General features: G+C 44.1%; 1 protein-coding gene across 2 annotated transcripts in view; it reads right to left on the bottom strand.

Annotated features, from left to right (window-relative positions):
* ADAMTSL3 (ADAMTS like 3) overlaps nt 1–23,346 on the bottom strand; it is a 271,063-nt gene that overhangs the window by 46,093 nt on the left and 201,624 nt on the right. For both annotated transcript variants that reach the window (XR_013390636.1, XM_077918855.1), the window contains exons 15-19: nt 16,501–16,790; nt 10,896–11,025; nt 8,591–8,783; nt 6,780–6,959; nt 5,411–5,564 (exon numbers count right to left, since the gene is read on the bottom strand). Coding sequence is in view for 1 of the 2 variants with exons in the window: in XM_077918855.1 (XP_077774981.1) it covers nt 5,411–5,564; nt 6,780–6,959; nt 8,591–8,783; nt 10,896–11,025; nt 16,501–16,790 (947 nt within the window). In the remaining variant the exon portion in view is untranslated. The remainder of the gene's footprint in view (nt 1–5,410; nt 5,565–6,779; nt 6,960–8,590; nt 8,784–10,895; nt 11,026–16,500; nt 16,791–23,346) is intronic.

Here is a 23,346-nt window from a genome sequence, read left to right as displayed (position 1 = left end):
CTCAGAGTGGTTTAACAACCAATCCCTCTTCCCAGGGAACTCTGGAAATTGTAGCACCAGGCTGCATCCGTTGGTTCACTGCCCACTAGCACAAGGACGAGTTAGCTTTAATATTCCGCCACAGGGGAATCCAACACAGCACAGCAAGATCTAGCAGGATATCATAGTGCAGACTGAACAATCTATTGTGCAACAAAGTCACCAGCAGCGTGCTTATGCATTGTTTTGCACAACGTTTCATTGGTGAAACATCTTTTCAGGGATGCAAGCATGCAGTTAAGTAGTTTTAACTTAGCGCTCCAACCTCATTCAATGTCCGCTGTATTGTTTTTCGTTTTGTTGAAAATTTTAAATTGCTTTAATTGACTGTTTTATCATGTTTGTTAGACACTTTGGGCTCCAGTAGGAGGAAACTTGGGATACAAGCATCATGAATGAATGGATGAATGATAGACAGACAGACAGACAGACAGACAGATATTGCATTTATATTCCACCTTTTATCTAAGGAACTCAAGGTGGTACCCCCACAACAACCCTGTGAGGTAGGTTAAGCTGAGAGGCAGGGACTGGCCAAAAGCCAGCCAGTGAGTTTCATGGCCAAGTGGGGATTTGAACTCTGGCCTTCTAGGCCCTAGTCTGACACTCTAACCACTACACCAGACTGTCTCTCCATTCACTGCCTAATTCCAGAGCTGAGCCACACAACCAGCAGAGTCATGCAGTCTACCTCTTACTGGTGAGATAACAGTCCAACAAGAGCTTGCCCACATGATTCTGCTGGTTGTGTAACATGGTTCTGAGATAGAGATGAACATAAACCCTTGCCATAAGCAGCTCAAGAAACTGAACTAAGATAATGTTTTCCCAAAGCTTCCTTCTTTTAACAAAACATGTTTCGAACCACCCTCATTTCTGTTTCCCCATATTACTTCCCTTCTTTCAATAGCAGGAGCTAACCATGTTTCTTCAGCGTTATATTCCACCAAGCAATGTGCAGACTGGACACACTGCCACGCAAATATCCACAATTAATTAAATTCAGAGAGATATGCAGCTCGAAAATATTTTATTAAATGCCGCGCCAAGGACATTCCTTCAAGTCCGTGGAGCTTTATTTAAAGTGGTGTTTTGTACCTCAGGATCTTGGCATGTTAACTGGCAATGAAGTCCAAGAAAAGAGGTTTCATATTATGTATGAACCAATAATTACGCTAGCTCCTATTTTGTTTGGTGCCTTGTTTTTAATGCGGAGTTACGGCATGTAGCCAAGCAGCCACAGAAGGCAATTAAACTCAAGGAGATGCCTGCACTGGGGCCCCACACCTGATCCAAGGAAACTGTCTTCAACCTGTCTCTTAATTCAGGTCTCCAGGCAGTGAGTACCAAAGCAGCTGCACAAGGCCTCAGAACCATGATTGGTTCAAAGAAAACCCTCCTTCCTCCCCATATACTGTAAGGGGCTCTGAGAGGCCATACAGTTAAACCCTCTGCTTAAATTCTGTGGGTTGAAGCCAACGTAGCGCTAAGTTAAAGTCACTTAGCAGCCTGCTTGTTTTGCTGGCAAGATGTTTTGCGCCGGAGGAATATTGTTGCACAAGAGCAGGTTGCTGGCGACTTCGTTGCACAATATTACCGTGCGGTCTGTTGTGCAACGAGTTTCTGCTGGCACAGCTAGTGCATTAGGTTCCTCTGTTGCACAACATTAAAATTCACCTGTCCGCTGGTGAAAGAGCCCTTGCATTTGCGAACAGAGAATGTTGGACAGAGCCCTGTAACTTTATTCCTGCTCGCCCCCCATTGCAATTTTCACCAATCAAACATGTCAGCCCACGCCAAAGCAAACTACGCCACAAGCAGAGAGCAGATTGCTGTAAAATGCTTCGTGTCTTTGTTTATGTATGCATAATTTTTTTTAAAAGAGCACATCTAAAATGTAAAGTGTGCATGCATTGTGCAGGTACACTCTTCATAATAATACAAGAGTCCTATTGCACCACACCTGGGGTGACAATCTATTTCCAACAGTGATCAGTGAGGATGCTGCTGAGAAGCCTACAAGCAGGGTGTGTAGGCGAGAGCCCTCCCTCATGGCTGTTTTATTCCCAGTAACTGAAATTATTCTGAATAAGGAGGTTCTATTGAGCCATCATCAAGGGACATGGGTGGCGCTGTGGGTTAAACCACAGAGCCTAGGACTTGGCGATCAGAAGGTCAGCGGTTCGAATCCCCGCGACGGGATGATCTCCTGTTGCTCGGTCCCAGCTCCTGCCAACCTAGCAGTTCGAAAGCACATCAAAGGGCAAGTAGATAAATAGGTACCACTCCAACGGGAAGGTAAATGTCATTTCCATGCGCTGCTCTGGTTCTCCAGAAGCGGCTTAGTCATGCTGGCCACATGACCCAGAAGCTGTATGCCGGCTCCCTCGGCCAATAAAGCGAGATGAGCGCTGCAACCCCAGAGTTGGTCACGACTGGACCTAATGGTCAGGGGTCCCCTTTACCTTTATTGAGCCATCATAGCTAGCAGCTGCTATGACTTTCTCTACGCTTTCTTTACAGCTCTTCAAGCAGGTGGCCTTCACCACATCCTGCAGCACTGAGTTCCATCACTGAACGATGGCATTGTGTGAAAAAGCACTTCCTTTCACCTGGATTGGCTACAGCTCCCTGCTGAGTTCATACTTGGTGCCAAAGTGCTTTTGAAACTACGGGAGCTCTCAAAAGGAGATGATGATATAGCATGGAGGAGATGGGGGAGTAAAAAACCAAAACCCCTCCTGATTTGGCCCGGATCCCGGAGCTTGTGTACAATACAGTTTTTGCCAAGTTCTCTCCCATATTAAGTCATTGACATTAAAGCCCTCTCACCTTCTTTTAAAGCACGAAAGGAATACATGGATTTAGTTGGGGGAATTATACATATACATATGCAAGGTAATGACACTTAAGGATTTTTTTCGCAAGCAGACACAGTGGCTGCAATTCTAAATGTGCTTATGCTGGCAGAGCCCCACTGACCTCAGCAGGGCTCTGCGGCTGCCAGAGCAAGCACATTCAAGACTGTAGCCGGGATCTGTTTGCACAAAAGACCAGTCAGATGCCTAATTTGTTATTATTTTACATGTACACTTACCACCCTTGCAGGCGCTTTCAAAAGCAACCGTACAAAGCAAAGTGCAGGCACCCTTTTCAAGACTTCTGGCAACAAGGGGAAGAAAGAAAGAAAGAAAGAAAGAAAGAAAGAAGAAAGAAAGAAAGAAAGAAAAGGCATCTTCTGTCTCCTATGCACACTGGAACACTCTAATAACAATCCTAAGGCTGCAATCCTATGCACACTTAATTGGGAATGCAGGACTCAGGTCTGGGCAAATATATATATAAGATTGGGCTACTCATTAGAACAGCAGCCAAGTTCTGCTGAGCCAGGCTTGGAAATTAACTTCAGGGGCTCGTAAAAGTCTCCAAATTCTGCTCAAGTGCAGATCTGAACTGGAGAACAATTACTAGCTTGCCCATCTCCAAAAACCTTTCTGTGTTCCCACCGCCTGCCATCCAAAACAGGAGCGTTACTAAGCCCTTGAAAGACATTTGCACAAAATTTGCACGTGCGAATTTATGTGCATAAATGCAAATTTAGGCTGTCTTTCAGAGAGCAAAATTTTAAAAAAAGTTAACACTGATATCAAATTGACCGAAGTCTGCTGCTACTGCATGACTGCAGCCAGATATTGTCAAATGCTGACTCACTGCAGCTGCATACGGAAGATCAAATATAGAAACGATATTTATGTGTGCGGACAATTTGGACTCCATCTAAGTATAGATGTGTGGCTGTCTGTGGACCTGTAAGTCAGCAAAAGCCTTCTAGGAAATAATTTATAATGAGATAAAAAAAATGTTTAAAATAACTTTTGTTAAAAAACTAGAGGCTTTTTCATTAGGTATAATAGGGGAAGAGACCCCGAAAGGATTTATGTATGCGACAACAACAGCAAGAATTCCAGCAACAAAATCATCAAGTTTGCTGATGACACTACGGTGGTAGGGCTCATTTCAGGAGGGGATGAGTCCGCCTATCGGGACGAGGTGGAGCGGCTCTGTGTTTGGTGTGGAGAGAACAATCTGGCTCTTAATACGGCTAAGACCAAGGAATTGGTGGTGGATTACAGGAAAAAAAAGGCGGACATTCAGCCCTTGTATATCAACGGGGAACGGGTGGAGAGGGTGGCGGAATTCAGGTTTTTGGGAGTAACTATCGATCAGGGCATGACTTGGAGCGCAAATACCACTGCTCTGGTGAAGAAGGCCCAGCAGAGAATTTATTTCCTCAGACTTTTAAAGAAGAACAATCTGAGTGAGAGACTGCTGGTGTCCTTCTACCGAGGCTCCATAGAGAGCATTCTTACATACTGTATTTGTGCTTGGTTCTCCAGTTGTACAGCTAGGGAGAGGAAGGTGCTCCAGAAGGTCATAACCACAGCCCAAAGGATTATTGGTCATCCTCTCCCATCTTTGGAAGAACTGTACGGTTCCCGTTGTCTTAGGAAAGCAAACAACATCCTGCAGGATTCATCTCACCCGGGACACAGTCTGTTTGCACTACTGCCTTCTGGCAGGAGATATAGAAACATCAAGTCAAGGACAAATAGACTGAAAAACAGTTTCTATCCAAGAGCTGTGGCCTTTTTGAATGTTGTAACTCGATAGTGTGACCTGGGAGTTTGATGGGTGTTGGTGTGGGTGTGGCTGGAATGTGGTTTGTTTGGTTGTTGTTGTTGTTTTGCTTTTGTTGTTTTTAAGGGATGGCATCCAATTTCGTTGCACTTGTGCAATGTTGCACTTGTGTAATGACAATAAAGAATCTATTCTATTCTATTCTATTCTAAGAATGTTATATATGCCCAAGGATGGAAGGAAGAAAGAACCCCATCGAAAGAAGAATGGATATTGAAGCTCAAAGACTATGCAGAAATGGCGTAATTGATTGGGAAGATTAGACATCAAGAAGACAAAAAAGTTAGAAATGAATGGATTAATTTTATAGAATATATGAAGGAGCATTGCAAACATTTAAAAACATTAGCAGGATTGGATTAGCACCTGTAATATAATTTGATAAAAGGTATTGAAAAAGGAGATTTTATAGATTGGATAAAAGTATTTAGTCGCAGAAAAGAGAAGAAATAAATATTGGAAACTGGGGAACGGGTGGGGTGAAGTCCGGTGGTTGAAGGAACCCCTATAAAGATAGTGAAATTGTTATGGACAAATGCAATTAATATTGTATGCAAATATATATATATATAGATATGTTTCTGTTTGTAAAGCATAGCCTACACACAGTATGGTAGCAATAATAAATCAGGGCTCTTTTCTCCCAAGCAACCTGGAAAAATGTGTCACTTACTGTTGCAGGCACTCATGTGACATGGCCTTGACAGTGGGGGCACCGGGAGGTCGGCACACATAGATCTGTTTAATGCAACATGCTGGCCTTTGGCTGTGAGTTTCTGGCAGGTAGCCTTCCTCCTTTGCGTCCCGACACCACAGCTTACAGAGCACTGCAAAAGAAATGAAGCAATTGTCGTGTCCCACATGTGCCAACCTGACATAAGGTTGTGCACACTCAACATTTTATTCTAGAATCAATGGAGACCGAGTTCTTTTCTTCGGCCTAGTCTACAACACAATCCAGACCTACTGGATATTTCTTGCTCCTGGAAAGCACAAGAAACGGTTGACAAACGGTTTTCATTCTGAAAAGTGAAGTGCACTGCAGATTGATTCTGCCTTACTCCACAGTGTGTTCATTCAAAAACAGGTGGCAGGCGGTTCCAGCAATGAAGGGCATGTGTATGTGTGTCTGTACCATCACATTGTGAGGGGGCATATACCAAGATAGCAAGAGGAGGTTTTTCAAACGTGTAATCTAATCGAGAGGGTTTCAAACACATTCTCAAGGAACCAAGGATTGCTCAAGGATGAGCAATCAATCCAGATTGAAAGTAAAATGTTGAGAACGAGCATGAATGATTCCATATTAAGAGAAACCATAGTTAAATATTTTAGACAAAGAGATCCAAAAAAATTCAAGAGAGTTATTCTTGTATGCAACTGCAGCGGCTCAAATACTCGTGGCCAAGGGATGGAAAGATCAGGAGGCTCCAAAAATAACAGATTGGCAAATTAAATCACAGGAATTTGTGGAGATGGCTCAACTGACCAGCAAACTCAGAATAAACTCAAAGCAAAAATTTGCGGAAAAATCGGATGGTTATAGAAGATATGTTCAAAAATACAATAATAGTTTTGACTCCGTGCTAGCATTTGAGTGACAAAGGAAGTAAAAGGAGGTGGATAACAATGATTTATTATGTTTATTATTTATTATTATTTATTATTATTATTTTCATGTGTGTGCAGGTGGATGTTTTGTATGAAATGTTTGGGAGGAAATAAGACAGTAAATAACAAATAACAAAAAAAATATTGATGTATGTAATTTTGATTTCTCAATTATATTTTGTAGTAGTATGGTTGTAATGTTTTTTGTAACATAAAATCATTCAATAAAAATTATTTTAGAAAAAGAGAGATAAACCACACTTCTGTGCTACAAGCAGGTAACTTTTGTGCACTTGCAGCCTACAGGAGGGCTGTTCATGTTAACTGAGACAGGGGTGCATCGAAAGGCATCTAGTAGAGATCCAACCTTGAATGGAGAGGGCTGGTGAAGAAAAGCAGATATAGGCACACTCTTATTTAAAGATACTCACCTTAGACCATTCTCCCACAGTCAGCTGTGGAGGGCAGTCCGTTTTTGCGCAGGGTTTCTGAGTGGACAATCTGGATTCGTGGCACCTCTCGTCAGCGAGTTTCAGAAAGCTCCCATCCATCAACAACTGCTGGCAAGTCACTTTGCGATTCTGGGTTCCTCCTCCACACGTGTGGGAACACTAAGCGGAAGGAGACTAACAGAAATTAGGCCTGTGCACAGAACCTTCCTCTTCATTTTAAAAACTTCTTACTGATCGTCTTTTCCTTACAGGTAACGACAACAACAAATGCAACAGCAACAAAGGAGATTGGGATATGGATCACTCCAATAATACATTACAAAATACAATTTGTCAAACAAAGTGTCTTTCAGGTGTTCCAAAGAAACTGTGTAAGTCAGCATTAGGACCTTGAATTGGGCTTCATTGTGTATAGACACCCAGAACCAGTTTCTGGCAATGGGAAAAGTGCTTTTGGTGCCTTTGCAGAAAAGTGGGATATAAATGAAATGGATGAATGGATGTTTTTGTGATGGCCTGGGACTCGGGCTCAGACTTGGAATCAGAGGAGTCTCGGTCTGCACCGGATCCTTTGCCTCAGGCATCATCTGAACCAAGTCTGGGGCTTGATCCTGAAGAGTCCCAGTCTGCACAGGTTCCCCTGCAACAAACACCAGCTGGGCCGAGTCAGGGGCCTGAGCCTGCCCTGGCTCCAGATGTGGGGGTTACTTTGTTGCCTTCAGCTGGGCCATCACTTACACCTGCTTCACTACCGGTTTGGTCAGGAGAGGCTGAGGCGGCCCCTGGGTCTAGTCACCCACCGACGTCTCCCGAGCTGCAGAGACTAAGCTCTGAGAGAAGGAGAGTACTCGCAGGAGGAGTGCTCGCCTTCAGGCAAAACAGGGAGGTGAGTCGCTGGGCGATCAGGACTGGCTGCTACCCCAACAAAGATAAAAGGCTGTCGGACCCCACCCCAGGTTGCAGGAGCAACATTGCTGTTTCCTAGATCCTGCGCCTGTCCTTGCCTGGTTTCCTGCCTTGTGTCCTGCCTCAGCCCTGTCGGACTGACTCCCAGGGGAACCTTCGGATTCTGGACTGGTCCTGGACCGCGCTTCATGGGTTACCCCTGAGCCCAGCAGTTTTATAACTCTGTTTTGATTTGCCATTCAGCATTTCAGCAATTACATACTGCCTGACCTTCAGTGTCTGGACTGCCTTCAAGGGTAGCCCCACAAACAGCGCTTTACAGTGATCTAAACTGTTGACTGCTGTGGACACTTGGCCCTTTGAAGAAGTTGGATCCAAGTCCTGCAAGCTACAGGCCTGTTCTTTCAGAGTATTAAGATGAAGGCATTTTTCTTTTTTTAAGCACTCAAGTTATGTGATCCTGTATCTTGGACTGAATCAGTACAGCCCAGCAACAGGTTGACCGTTTCATCCGTTGTTTATGCGAAACTGGCCTAATGACTGTGGCTTTCACCCAGGAAGGCCTCTGAAATCCACATAATTCATTTCATCTAGAAAGATCATGTGCTGAAAAAGCGAGGAATGAATACACTTCTGTTCCAGAAACAGTACACTGTCAGCAGCCCGTGAATTAAAAATTGAGCATGAGCTCCGCTGAGAGGTTACTCTAAGTCAGGGAAAGCGGAACATGTCTCCCTCCGGATGTATTTGGACAACTCCCACCATCCCTGGCCATTGGCCATACTGGCTGAGGCCGATGAGAGCTCGTGCTCAGCAACATCTGGAGGACCCTGAGCTCTCTATCCCTGCCTCAAGCCTCTGTTTGTTTAGCAACCCCGTCATACCTGTTGCCATTCTTCAACGTGCCAAACTGGGGGGCAGTCAATCTGGTTGCAGGCTTGCAAAGAGTGGGGCTTTTTGTCTTTGCAGTTTTCGGGCCCAACAACTGATCCTCCAGGTTGCTGGCAACGCACCTCTCTTGTCTGGATGCCAACACCACAAGTGGCAGAGCACTGCCTCCAGGGACGCACCTGCCACCTGTTCCGAGAGATTATCCAAAGGGCAGACTGAGTAAGCAATGCTAGGAATGATGAGGCAGAAGCGGTTGCTTTGATACTGGATTCCACTGAAGTTTCATAAATGGTTGCTCTCTCTCTCTCTGACCCTCCATTACACACAACACTTTTATTCAATGACTTAACACTTTATGTTCTCTTTTATCCCACTATCAGAAAAGGCTTCGGCTGAGAAAGATCACTGTAAGACAGTCCACACCCGCAGGCTCACCATGTAGAAGACACAACACACAAGGAAAAAGGGATGGGGAGGGAAGAGGAAAGCATGCAAGCTCAGACACTGCTTCTTAAAGCTACTGCCCTTTTAACAGCCGTCTGGGCTGGAAACAGGTCAGATAGCCCTGACAGCATGGCGGGCACTAGGTGACTGTATGTGTGCTGGTCTCTCAGCAGAAGCACTGGCATAGCCTTGCTTCCCTTCTCTCTTCCGCAGCCTGGGACTAGGTGAGAGAGGGCCAAAGGCAGCTGGGTTGGTCTTAACTAATAACATGACAAACCTAGACAGCATCTTAAAAAGCAGTGACATCACCTTGCCAACAAAGGTCCGTATAGTAAAAGCCATGGTTTTCCCAGTAGTGATGTATGGAAGTGAGAGCTAGACCATAAAGAAGGCTGATCCCTGAAAAATTGATGCTTTTGAATTATGGTGCTGGAGGAGACTCTTGAGAGTCCCATGGACTGCAAGAAGATCAAACCTATCCATTCTTAAGGAAATCAGCCCTGAGTGCTCACTGGAAGGACAGATCCTGAAGCTGAGGCTCCAATACTTTGGCCACCTCATGAGAATAGAAGACTCCCTGGAAAAGACCCTGATGTTGGGAAAGACTGAGAGCACAAGGAGAAGGGGACGACAGAGGATGAGATGGTTGTGGTTCTCGAAGCTACCAGCATGAGTTTGACCAAACTGCAGGAGGCAGTGAAAGACAGGAGTGCCTGGCGTGCTCTGGTCCATGGGGTCACAAAGAGTCAGACACGACTAAACGACTAAACAAAGAAACAAAATAACATTTCAGCATGATCCTTTCTGTGGCCAGTGGTTGCATAGAAGCTCCACTGGGGGTCTTCCATCCAAATGGTTGATCTACATGGTGTGCTTTAACCACACCTCCCCTAGAAGTATTCAGCCCTGACATGGAGGGGGGGGGGTGTCTCCTGAGCTACCTTTTGCAGGCAGCAAGAGCATTGGAGATGGGGAGCAGTTATCCTCCTGTACAGCCGTGGTGTGTTGGGCACACTGCAGCCAGGAGATGAGGACACCTGCATCCCCAGGAGCCAATCAGCAGCAGCGTTTGGGCTCCTGGGGGCCAGAACCAGGGAGTGGACCAGGCTGAGGACTCCACTTGGTCGAGTCTGTTCCCAGGGCATAAGGGGAGGGGCCTGCCTGATCTCTGTCTCAAGAAGCCGTCTTTGCCATTTTCACTGTAGAGGGAAAGAGCCTGTTGACATTTTCTTCAGAAAGCAAGCCCATGGTCCCATCACAACGGGGGCTCATTTTGCTAACCCAGACAGATCTATCTGAAAGCAGGCATTAAGACAGATTTCCATTACAAGATTGCCAACATACGAACGGATCACTTATGGACGCAGACTTTCTTCAGGTAAACGTAATGATATTTGGAGCAACTTTATACAGAATATATGAGGCTATTGATAAAGAAATTAGTACAGTACAGCTCCCGAACGCCTTGCAACTCGAACGCTTTGGCTCCCGGACGCCACAAACCTGGAAGTGAGTGTTCTGGTTTGTGAACGTTCTTTGGAAGCCGAACATCCGACGCGGCTTCTGATTGGCTGCAGGAAGTTCCTGCAGCCAATCGGAAGCTGCGCCTTGGCTGTCAAATGTTTTCGGAAGTCGAACGGACTTCCAGAATGGATTCCGTTCGACAACCAAAGTACGACTGTATTAGGATAATAAGACTATACACATTTCTATATGTATGGAAATGTAACGTAGCATTTTTCTTTTAATTCATGTTTTTCCTTTTCTTTCTTTTCACCACTTTTTAATAAATGAATTTCTTCTAATAAAATATCAGTAATAAAAAATACAGGTTTGCAGAATGCAGAGTCCTACCTTGGGGGGCAAAGCCTCGTATTGCAAACACGGCTCATTGCTGGGGGTCTTGCTGAGCTGTCGCACAGGCTGTCATTGACAGTTTGCTTTGTCTGCTCATGTAGGCACACTGCAATGGCTTCCTGAGTCCCTAGATTGATATATATATATAAATGAGATATATTACACATGAGCAACGTATCTTGAACAGTAAGAAAAAGTTACAGATATAAAGCACATTCTCTCCAGCCACAATCTAAATCAGAGGTAGCTAATCTCCAGTTCAAGGACTTTAAAGCTAAATCTAAAGTTGTGTGATTTATTCAATGGTTGTTATCTAGTCTTTTATATATTGCATGTGTTTGGATTATCAATGTATTTGGATGACTTTGTATGATTTTACTGTTTTAACTTACGCCAATAAAGGCTAGTTACAAGTTAGTTAGTTCTGCAGCAGTTTAATCTACGTAAGATGTTTTAGAAACTTCAGAAACATCTATCTGCATTGTATATTTAATCTGCAACTGCAAGGACACGAAGTAGAAAGTTATTTGTTCTTTAAACAGAGAGTGTCTTGCGCAGTTTTTATAGGAGGTAAAAAAAGAGAACTAATTAAAGGGTCAAACGAACCAGAGCTGTCTTCTGCATATGCCACAAACAGGATCTAGAGTCCAGTGTCCACCTTAGATCCCTGGCATCTCCAGATATGGATGGAAACAACTGCCCAACTTTTTAAAAATATAATATTTATTAAGTTTTCCAATTTAATAATCCAATACAAACCATATTAAAACATTCCAAATTACAATTGAAAAACCCCCAAATATAAACGCCAAATTTTATATCTTTGGGTGACTTCCCATTATCTGAATTTCGCGAAGTGCTGATCATCTAATATCACATTGCATTTCTTAATTAATCAATAAGCCATTCCAATGCTAATCAGATAATATTCATTTACTTTCACAACCACTGGTCTGTTCAACTTTCGCCTTCTTAGTTCTGTATGAAATGTTTTCTCTTAAGGTTTTCCACAGTCCAGCAATTCCATTTTCAGTTTCTGCTCACAGAAGCCATAATTTGCCACATCCCAAGCAAAGAGACGCCATTAGCCCCAAGCAGACATCCGCAATTCCCCTCTGTAATCTCGCTCCATCTCTCAACATGCTGGTACTTCTGCCAATATACAATAACTCCAATCCAGAATTCTTCCATCCTTCCGCTGAGGGCATCCAGTCAATATAATATTATAATTAAACCGCAACTGCCCACCTTTAAACTGAAACCCTGAATCACTGAGGCAACGCCAAGCTAGACAAACCAATAAGGCCACGTCCTAAAACAAGAGTCCCTCATTTTTGGCTTTCTCTGCGATTAGAGCACAGCCCTGTCATCAGAAATATCTGACATGGCCTTGAGTTGCGAGTCTGTTGACCTGAACGTTTCGAACAGTATCTGGAGATGTGAACCTCATCTTATTATATACAAAGCCCTGCCAGAGAACCAAGGGGCACAGTTCGTTCCACAGGCTGTAAAGTTGCCTTGGAAATCTCATCTATGTACAGCCCAATAAAACAAGAAGTCATTACCACTGTCATACTGAATGAAATGCGCTGAAGTTCATTTTGGTACTGAGGTTTCACTGGTACTATGAGGAAAGGTGGGGAGTGGGGGGTTTCTAATGTGATACGCAAGACCGAAAATGGTCATAGTTCAGGGAACCTGTTTCCTTGCTTCTCAATGCATGTTCCCCTAGAGGCTTCAGAGGGGCTACAAATCTGATTTCAAGACAGCTTAATATTTCTCTTTTGTTAAAAGATTTGCAAGGTTCCAAGCACCTTTGTACTTTCACTGCATTTCCTAATAAAAATCCAGAGCCTTGTTATTTGTGTAGGTAGGACATATTAAAACCCGAGTTTTATTCCTTTTTTTAAAAAAAACAAAAAAAACCTGTACAACAGCTAGACAATTACTGCCATAAATACCTCTTCTCCTAATTCATCATGAAGGCTTTTCTCAACACTCTGTTGGTTACTAAAAAGGCCTGTTTTTATTTTTAGCTGACTCCGTGGAAAAACTCAGGGCTGGAATATGTCCACCCCCCACCCTGGGCAGGTTAGTAGTGTGTGTTTTATGACTTTCCGTAATTGGTTAGAGCATGGGCGAGGGTTTTTGTTCCTAGATATGAGTGACAAGTGATTTTTATAATGGGATCTCAACCACTTCCATCTGTCCCCAATCATTCAAAATTGTATTATGTCAGAACTGGACATTACCCATGGCATACGAAGGGAACAACCCAAGCCGCAATTTGGGAAAGAGATTTTGGCAGGGATGCCTTGTCCTTCATTAACAAATCAACCACACTTGATGTTGTGCCATCAATACTGCAGCAACGCTTCTCGAAAACAGCAAAACGCACTTAGCATGATCATCGGAGCAAGCCGATCATATATTTCAAAGAGCTGTAGCTCAGGGGCACTGTGCATGTTTTGCATCTATAGGGGTCAATCCCCAGGTATCTCCGGTTAATGGAACCTCAGGTAGTGAAGCTGAGTAAAGAATGCCGAGTCCCTAGAGAGCCTCTAGAAGGTCAGTGCTGGATTAGATAAACTGCTGGCCTGACTCCTTTTTGGCCTGAGCATTTCACTCCATTACACATTTTCTCAGAGGACCGAGGGTTGCTTTTCTGCTTGTTTTTAGTTTTCTTCAAGTGTGTTTCAACACACACATGGCACACAGATACATACACAGAAAACCAATTTTGGAGAGCGTAATCCCTGACCGAACACTAAATGAGGATAAATGAAATTAAGGTCTAGGTGAGCTTAATATGTATTTTTAATGTATGCATGCAAGGATTTAAAACTCTATCAAAATACGATCTATGGTTGATAGCCAGTAGGATATGCCATAACAGCTAATCTTGTATGGCTTTACAACATCCACCTAGAAACCTAGCGTATTATCTCACATAAACAAAAATGCTACTGTTGAAACACACCGATTGCAAAAGCTGTACTCCAAGTGGCATGCCAAACTATTTTTGATTCCAGAGAGTTTTCTTTGGTGGCATCTGTTTAGAGAGCTTCCCTTTGTGCATGGCCATAGATCAGGCTTCCTCAACCTCAACCCTCCAGATGTTTTTGGCCTACAACTCCCATGATCCCTAGCTAGCAGGACCAGTGGTCAGGGATGATGAGAAGTGTAGTCTCAAAACATCTGGAGGGCCGAGGCTGAAGAAGCCTGCCATAGGTCCTCTTAAAAATATGAACATTATTAACATAACACTCCAGTTTCCCAATTAATAAAAAATTGGGCTTACCATCCAGCATATAATGTCATCCTCACTTCCATCATTTGCACTTGTCACACAATGACTGTAAGGCCCAAAACCAAGCCTTGTATCACATACACTATATATCATTTCCAGCTGGTCCTTGCACAACCACAATAATTACTGGTAAATGTCAACATTAACCAGAATCATAGAATTGTAGAGTTGACAGGGACACCGAGGATCAACTCCTTGCAGTGCAAGGAATATGCAGCTGTTCCATACAGGGGTCAAACCTGCAACCTTGGCGTTATCAGCCCCACACTCCAACCGAACAATAACATATACACAAAATTCAAATTGATTTTTTTCAAGCACACCTGTCTTTTCCTTTCACCTACTTAACTGTCTGTTAATTTAAATTCCTGGTTCTTTAAAACATCCATGAAATGAGGCTGGAAGTCATAGTTGCTTATGGGCTTTGCACCACCACCCGTGGATTGTTTTCTTGCTTTTTATTTTGGAAACAGCACATCTTCAGGTCAATATAGTAAACTACTTTTGAAATTCACTTGGGGGGTTGCCTTATAGAGTCAGTTCATTGGCTCACTCTGCCTATGAGTCAGTGGCTCTTCAGGGTCTCAGAAAGGAATCCTTCCCACCTCTACATGGGGATGTCAGGAATATTATTGGTATTATTATTTACACAGTGACTTAAGAACATCCAATAATGATTATTGTTTTAAGGCAGGACAAAAAAAACACCACATTGCCACTCTTTGAATTAAGGGCCAAAGAAAGCCCAAGGAGAAAATAAGTCTTTGCCTGATGCACCAAAAGGGTTGCTCCTAGATAACAATCCTGATATAACACACAAGGTGGCCAAATTTTGTGCAGCAGCTATTACAATACGATGTACAATGACTAGCACCCAGGGTTAGTACAACATATTGATCGATGGACACTCCTATGTCAGAAAGGTTTCCTTTCTGACAGATAAATGACCACCCAGAGGGATGCAGGTGGCGCTGTGGTCTAAACCACTGAGCCTCTTGGGCTTGCCAATTAGAAGGTCGGTGGTTTGAATCCCCGCGATGGGGTGAGCTCCCGTTGCTCTGTTCCAGCTCCTGCCAACCTAGCAGTTCGAAAGCACACCAGTGCAAGTAGATAAATAGGTAACGCAGTGGTGGGACAGTAAATGGCATTTCAGTGTGCTCTGGCTTCTGTCAGTGTCCCGTTGTGCCAGAAGCGATTTAGTCATGCTGGCCACATGACTCGGAAAGCTATCTGTGGATAAACACCAGCTCCCTTGGCCTGAAAGCGAGATAAGAACCACAACTCCATAGTTGCCTTTGGCTGAACTTAACCGTCCAGGGGTCCTTTACCTTTTTTACCTTAAAAGGTAAAGGGACCCCTGACAAGTTGCCGACTCTGGGGTTGCGGCGCTCATCTCACTTTATTGGCCGAGGGAGCTGGCATACAGCTTCCGGGTCATGTGGCCAGCATGACCAAGTCACTTCTGGTGAACCAGAGCACTGCATGGAAACGCCGTTTACCTTCCCGCCGGAGTAGTACCTATTTATCTACTTGCACTTTGACATGCTTTCGAACTGCTAGGTTGGCAGGAGCAGGGACTGAGCAACGGGAGCTCACCTCGGCACGGGGATTCGAACCGCCGACCTTCTGATCGACAAGTCCTAGGCTCTGTGATTTAACCCACAGCGCCATATGTGAATTTATATTGTTTTACTTTGCCTTGAGCTTTTAAATTTTGTAATTGGTGTTTTTTGTTTCGATCCTGGTCACTGACTATAATAAAACGACTTGCCTTGAGTTCAAAACTGTGCCAGACATGCTTCCTTGGGGAGAGCATTCCACACAAAAGGGGCACTGCTGAAAAGGCCTAGTCCCACATTGCCACCTGCTGAACCTCCCATGGACTGAACCTGGCATCTTCCGCATGCAAAACAGGTGCTCTACCTCCAAGCTACAGTGCTTTTCTGGAACACCTAAGACTCTGCCCCAGTATGAATAAGACCATTGATGTATCTAGCTCAATGTTGTTGACACTGGCTCTCCAGAATTCCAGACAAGGGTCTTTCCCCCAGTCCTACCTGCAGATGCTGAGATTGAACCTGGAACCTCCTTCATGCAAAAGCATGTGCTCTACCACTGAGCAATGCTCCAGATTTCTATACATCGAGGGACAGGGGGAACAGGGGTTGTTCCACAGAAAGTGTTACATTCATGGAGAACTGGTTCGTCACGCTTTGCCCTTCTTGCAACCTGCAGAATTGTTTGTAACGTTTGAAAAAGATCTTTTTGACATTCATAGACAGACAATAATACCTCCAGTACATGTAGCAGAGCAGGGAGTGAAGCCAATGTATTCCCAGCCATAGACAACGTCCGCAGCATCTTCCGAAGGTGGAGGTTCCGGGACAAATGGGACAGGGTCACCGTCGCATGACTCCAAGTGGCAACTGCGCTGAGTCACCGGTTTGGTGTCTTCGCACTCTTCGTCCGGCAGCTCCACCTCCGTCTGAGTAAATGCGAGATAAATACGGCACTTCACATCACGCGTCTGAACACCACGGCCGCAAGAAGCGCTGCAAGGGGACCATGGCTCGGGGATAAACCTGCAATGAAACCACAGCGTAAGAAATCGGGACAATAATAATGGAACTATGAAACATTTCCCTTTATTTATCTGAATCAATGACAAAAGAGATTCAGTTTTCTTCTGCCAGTGGACATGGAAAACTGCCACAGATTCTCGTCACTCTACACCCTGGGGGAAGCCACATGTATTTAAAGAGGCATGATACTGCTTTAATTTCATAGTGTGGATGGGGCATTAAAGAACTTGGGTTTGAGCTTGCTTTTCCCTCCTCCCTCTCATCCATTTTTCCTTATTAGATTGTGAGCCTGAGGACAGAAGCAACCTCAGAACTGGGTGTGTGTGAGTACCACTTGGATATCCTTTTTTGGCTAAAGGGCAGGGTATAAATGCTGTACCAATAAATATAAATGAATATTAAAATTCTAATGTTTTATAAATGGTCACACATTAGTGTTACAAGGCAAACATGGAGTTGGGCATTTTGTGCCTCCCTTTAATGTCTAGCTTTGCCATTAAGATTCCTGATCTGAAAGTTCAGTAAGACATCCCTTGAATTCCTTGCATGTACACATATATGTAAGATCAAAAGTAATTGTTGCAGGCACATTTGCAAAGCTGAGAAGGGAACCTATGTACCTTGCTTGTTGAAATTTCAAAAGTAATCGAGTACCTACTGTTTCTTCCATCAATGTGAAGGTCTCAAAAGTCTTTGACAAAATTCTGATTATATATCAAAAGAGGAGAGAATTATCCCAGCTAAACGCAGTTAATGCACACAAACACACATTGCGGTTATCTCGCAATGGCTGGGAAGACATCCCAAATATGCAGACTGCCACAGGTTTAGATAAATGTGAACGTTATTTACAAGAGGACTCCATCCATCATTCCTTTCAATGACATTCACATTGCACGAGTGTTCTGTGAATGGATGGAAGTTGTGCAGTGACAGGGTTTGATGGATTCCACCCACAGGCACTGATGCACAATTTGTTTTCTGCCATAGAGAGGTGGAGGAACGTTGCTGGTGAGGTTCTCAGAACAGGCACCCACCAAACAGCCAGCCCTTGCCTAAAGTTTTCACAAGGTTTGTAGGACATGGTACATGATGCTACAACCTTGCTGAAGCTAAGCAGCCCAGATTCTGTCCACAGCCTGGATGGGACACCATATTGTCTTCATCCTTGAGCTTCATGGCAGAAATGAGGTATAGATATGTAATAAGTAAGTGATGGGGCGGGGGGAGGGAGGGAGGGGAGAGAAGACAAAGAGTTCTATATTCAGTTCCTAGGCTCACAAACAGAAGACTGCCTGACAAAACTGCCTGTACAGACCACCTGTTTGGACAGACAAACCCTATCCTGCAAGGCTAATTCCACAAACAGCTGCAGGTGCTAGAACAGGGGTGAGGAACTTTGGGCCTATGGGCGTATCTTTGCCAGCGGTTCAATATGGGCCTACAAGGCCATTTCCTCCAAAGCGTAACCCCTGTCAATGAGCTGACATCACTAGGTGACATCAGCTGATGGCTGGAAGAGCAAAGGTCAATCCTGCTGGTGGCTGCTTAGCCAATGCATTTCCTGTGGCGAATGCACTTGTGAAACAGACCCCAAGCAGTCAGCACAACTGAACCCTCTGTTCATCAGCTGGCGCATGGAGAGATCAATCCTCAGTTTGGCTATGTGTTCCTGTTCTCCTGCTAGAAATAGGCACTTGCAGCCAAAGGCCAGTGTGGGGCTATTTGAAAGCCCTTTTGCAAACAGCTGTGCACTGCTCTTTAAGCTTCAGGTTTTCAGAGGATCTAAGAGCAGAGAGGGCTGTTTGCAAAAGGGCTTTCAAACAGCCCTGAGCTGCACTTTGAAGTCCCAATAACTGGGGCTTCGAAGTGCAGTGTAACCTGACATCACTATGACACCAGATGACTGGCAGATGGGCAGTCAACTGTCAAATTTAGCTCTCCAGGGCTGGTGAGATAAGGATCACACCAGCTAGACAAGGTTCCCAAACCCTGTGCTAGATGTAAGGATTCTTACCAAACTGCAGCATATGTTTACATATAGGTAGGTGCTGTTGTACACAACCACCCTTGCTAGGTATTATACTGATTCAGGGGCGTGGTACTTAGAGATTTCCAGGCAACGCAAGGATGCCCATGCTTGTTCAGAGCCCTGCATCCTTTCCCTACGTCCACACAGAAAGGACGTAGGTTAAAGAAAGAGCTTGGGAATCCTGGCCACCAGGGCCCAATATCAACCACTTGGGATGCAGAAAGGAGGTAAGACCAAGAGAAGAGAAAGGAGACAAATGGACAGGACAAAGAGAATTTCTGAACCATTGCTTATCTAAACCAAGAATAATATTCTCTTAGCTTTTTGTCATTAAGCAGTGCACCGCAATGCCTAAACCAACGCAAATATTTGACAAAGCTTGAGGAGAGAGAAAATGTGTTGACAGCAGTACACCAGCAGTTCAGAATTCACTCCGTATACAAGGCTGGCGGAACGCATAAGAGGGTCCAAAAATAATGTATGATGAATTCCTTTGAAGCTTTGCATTTTTGTTTGAAAGTCTGAACCACAGAACAAATTCATTTACAGTCAGAGAATTCTAAGCATTTTTTCCTCGACACAGCAGGTCTATATTGTAATTGAGGTTTTCCTGTTGCATATTTAGTGTCTGGGATTTCATAGAGCCCCAACTGCAAGTTCTATTTATTTATTTTAACACAACAACAAGCAAACCTGTGGAACAAGCAACCTAGGGTTGCCATTGGCTAAATCAAATCATGTGATTTTTTGAAGTTGGTATCTGCATTTTGTAGGATGAAATGTAAAGTTGGGTGAAAATGGCCCCCTCAAAACACTACTTCAATTTTTTTCCCCCACACAAAAACTGGGAATAAAGTTCTGCCAACTATTTCCTGGTGGGAGAGTAAATTCTAGAACAGTTTCTTGGAGGCAGGGCTTCCTGTCAGCTCTGGCAATGGCACCGCTTCTTTCTTTTTTCCTGAGGTTTTTGCTTGTTTGTCCTTTTGCTGCTGCAATAGCAGCAGCAGAATTGACAGTCTGGCAGCCATTTTGTTTTCCCCACAATGCCCCAAACCTAGCATCACCCAAGGGCACTGTCAGGCAAAAATGGTAGAGAACATTTGGAGAACCTTCTGCAAAATGGCCCTCTTTTTCAAGAGGGAGGGAGTGAAGAATCAAAGTAATATTTCGATTCACAGATTATTTTACTGATTGTTATGTAAATGCAGTCTATATATACTGGAAATAAACAAATTCTCAAATATTTTCTCCGAAAAACCTGGGGAGGACCGTGACAAGTGCCATTTTACCACATACGGGCAACTGATGTGTAGTGAAATTCTCCTGTTGGAGGATGAAGGAGACCACCAAGAATGATTTCAGTAAATCTGTATGGGGTGTATTTGTACATACAATGCGTCCGAATAGCCCCAATGTAATAACTCCAACCCAGCCCTACCTCCTCACAAAGCTATCAGCTTCTAAGCTTGGCCTGTTTCTCAAAGTTATGATTAAGAAGGGAAAAAAAGTTGTAAAGCTCTCTTATTTCTTTTAAGATTATTAAAAGAAAAAGGATGTGGAATCTTTTTTTGGAAGGCTTATTGAAAATCCCCCTGTAAATAAAGAAGGCTCCAGGGAAACACATTTACAATAATGATGGGTATCAACTATCATCACATTCCACCAGAAAGAACTAGAAAGGTTATACCTCCATTTTTCTTGGCTTAGTGTTCCAAACAGTCTTTTTTTAAACACACACACACACACACACACACACACACACACACACACACCATTTTTGTAATATACATTAAAAAACCCAAAAAACTTTAGAACCACCATTATGCATAATTCAACACGTTTTTCTACACACACACACACACACACACACACACGACCACAAGGGCAAAAGTATTTCTCTTCCAGATGTTGTCTTGGTACATCTCAATTTGCGGGTTTTTGACACACAGCTGTGTTCACATTTCCCTTACTTGTTCTGAACTCAAGCTAAGGTGTGAAGGCACAATGGGCAGTTAAAATAAAATGAAAGCAATGAACTAGGGACTAAGATTTTCACGTTGTGGCTTTTGTTGAAGGATATAGGTAAAGGTAAAGGGACCCCTGACCATTAGGTCCAGTCGTGGCCGACTCTGGGGTTGCGGCGCTCATCTCGCTTTATTGGCCGAGGGAGCCGGCATACAGCTTCCGGGTCATGTGGCCAGCATGACAAAGCCGCTTCTGGTGAACCAGAGCAGCGCATGGAAATGCCGTTTACCTTCCCGCCAGAGCGGTACCTATTTATCTACTTTCACTTTGATGTGCTTTCAAACTGCTAGGTTGGCAGGAGCTGGGACCAAACAACGGGAGCTCACCCCGCCGCGGGGATTCAAACTGCTGACCTTCTGATTGGCAAGTCCTAGGCTCTGTGGTTTAACCCACAGCGCCAACTGCGTCCCGCTAAAGGATATAGCCATTGTTAAAGAACCGCCAACCTTCTGATCTGCAAGTCCTAGGCTCAGTGGTTTAACCCACAGCGCCACCTGTGTCCCATTGAAGGATATAGCCATTCTTAAAGAAGGGGCTGAAATTTACCAGGGGAAACTGCAAACCTGGTCTTAAGCCACATGTTCACGCTGGCATTCCCCACTTTCCCTATGCTGCTATGGTTCGAGGGCTGTCCAGAGGGACGGTGACAGCCCTGTCTATGGATATTTATTGGTCGCTGTTTTCACGTCCAGCAAGGAATTTTCCTTGCAAACGGATTGGCTGGGTCTGTGGTTTTGTTTTCTTTGCCTACCTCATATCAATCACCACAACTTTGTGATGGAAGAGGCATTGGGCTGGACCGTCAGTGGGAATGGGTAGAGGAAGGGGCCTCTCCCATCCCATTCCATAGGTGGATCCCCTTAAGGGATCTCAGAGGGCAGAACTTCCTGTCCAGATACCCAGATCAGGGACTACAGTGCCCCCTGCCAGTGATCAACTGGGGGTTCCCTGGATGCTATCTACACCACAGGGAACACCTAAACTTGGCAAACACCATCTATTCATCAGCCAATACATGCCCAATGGCCACACCAAACATGTTTTGTCTTTAATCAATAAAATTGTGGCCTAATTTGGACCCAACACATATCTCCTGTTTTTGTTTGCCTTCCATGCACCCCCACATGCCTCACTGTGTCTGGATCTGCAAGTGGACTGTGAGCTGCATGTCAATTGCAAAAGGCAAAGATTAATGCACTCTAAAGGGGAAGGAGCATTTAATCTCAGTTATTATAAGGGCTCGAGACAAGGCAAAATTCCTAGGGACATAAGAAGGTAGTATGCTATTTCTGTCCATTCTAACCGTCCATTAGCAGTGTTTACATGCAGCTGCAGATCGGTTTCTGCCGAAATGCTACATCATTTGTCTTGTTGTATGCTATTTAACATAAGCTACATATGTAACGGTCGACGTAACTCATTTTCCTTCCAATGTAATGGAAATGTCGAAACACCGTTTTTAAAAAAATCATGAATTACATATCGTTTGTGGACTTTTTTTTAAGAGACTGAACATATTCGCTGATCATATTTGCTTGAGTGATTTCTGCTCCTGACTACACAAACTGCAGCAATTTACGCCTCATTTTCTGTTGCCATTGGACTTCTCCAACATCCTTAATAATTCCAGGGGCTTTGGGGAGTAAGGCAATGATAGTCACCAGTCGCTGAGAACTCTATCAAAAAAGAGAAACTGCCATCACTGCCAATGGCAAGCCCCTTTCAAAGCATTTGGCATCCCCAATAAATCATTTGCCACAAATGGGGTGGCAAACTGGTGTGTGTCTGATTTTGGCTCAGCCCTAAAGAGGGACAATTCCTTTCTGTAGTGAGCAGGTCACTCCCAGTTTCTATTGAGATCTGCAAGGGAATTCCAACTCAGTGACTTCATACTGGTCTGTTTCTTAACAGGAGGCAGCATGGCAGTATAAATGTGCAGGATCTGTAACACCAGCTCAGGAGGCAGTTTCGGGTTTGAGTCAGGTTGGTGTCCACCAATATAAACACACTTGCCAAGATCAAACAGGACAAACAAAGAAAAAACGCAGGGGCCATCTAGCTTCATCCATCTGACACCACTTGGTTACAGGGCTCTGAAACGTGCAGAAAGAATGCTGACTTCACTTAAATGCTCAGAGGAAGAATATTCATCTCATTTGAATTTTCTGGCAGTTCCATATTTTATTTTTAATGCAGAATATAATTTTGTAGTGATGTCTGGAAGTGAGAGCTGGACCATAAAGAAGGCTGATCATCAAAGAATTGATGCTTTTGAATTATGGTGCTGGAGGAGACTCTTGAGAGTCCTGCGGACTGCAAGAAGATCAAACACATCCATTCTTAAGGAAATTAGCCCTGAGTGCTCACTGGAAGGACAAATCGTGAAGCTGAGGCTCCAATACTTTGGCCACCTCATGAGGAGAGAAGACTCCCTGGAAAAGACCCTGATGTTGGGAAAGATGGAGGGCACAAGGAGAAGGGGATGGCAGAGGACGAAAT

Source organism: Podarcis muralis, chromosome 14, assembly GCF_964188315.1.
Source record: "Podarcis muralis chromosome 14, rPodMur119.hap1.1, whole genome shotgun sequence".
NCBI lineage: Eukaryota > Metazoa > Chordata > Lepidosauria > Squamata > Lacertidae > Podarcis > Podarcis muralis.
The sequence above is the reverse complement of the archived record's forward strand: the minus strand, read 5'-3'. Positions and strand labels throughout refer to the sequence as shown.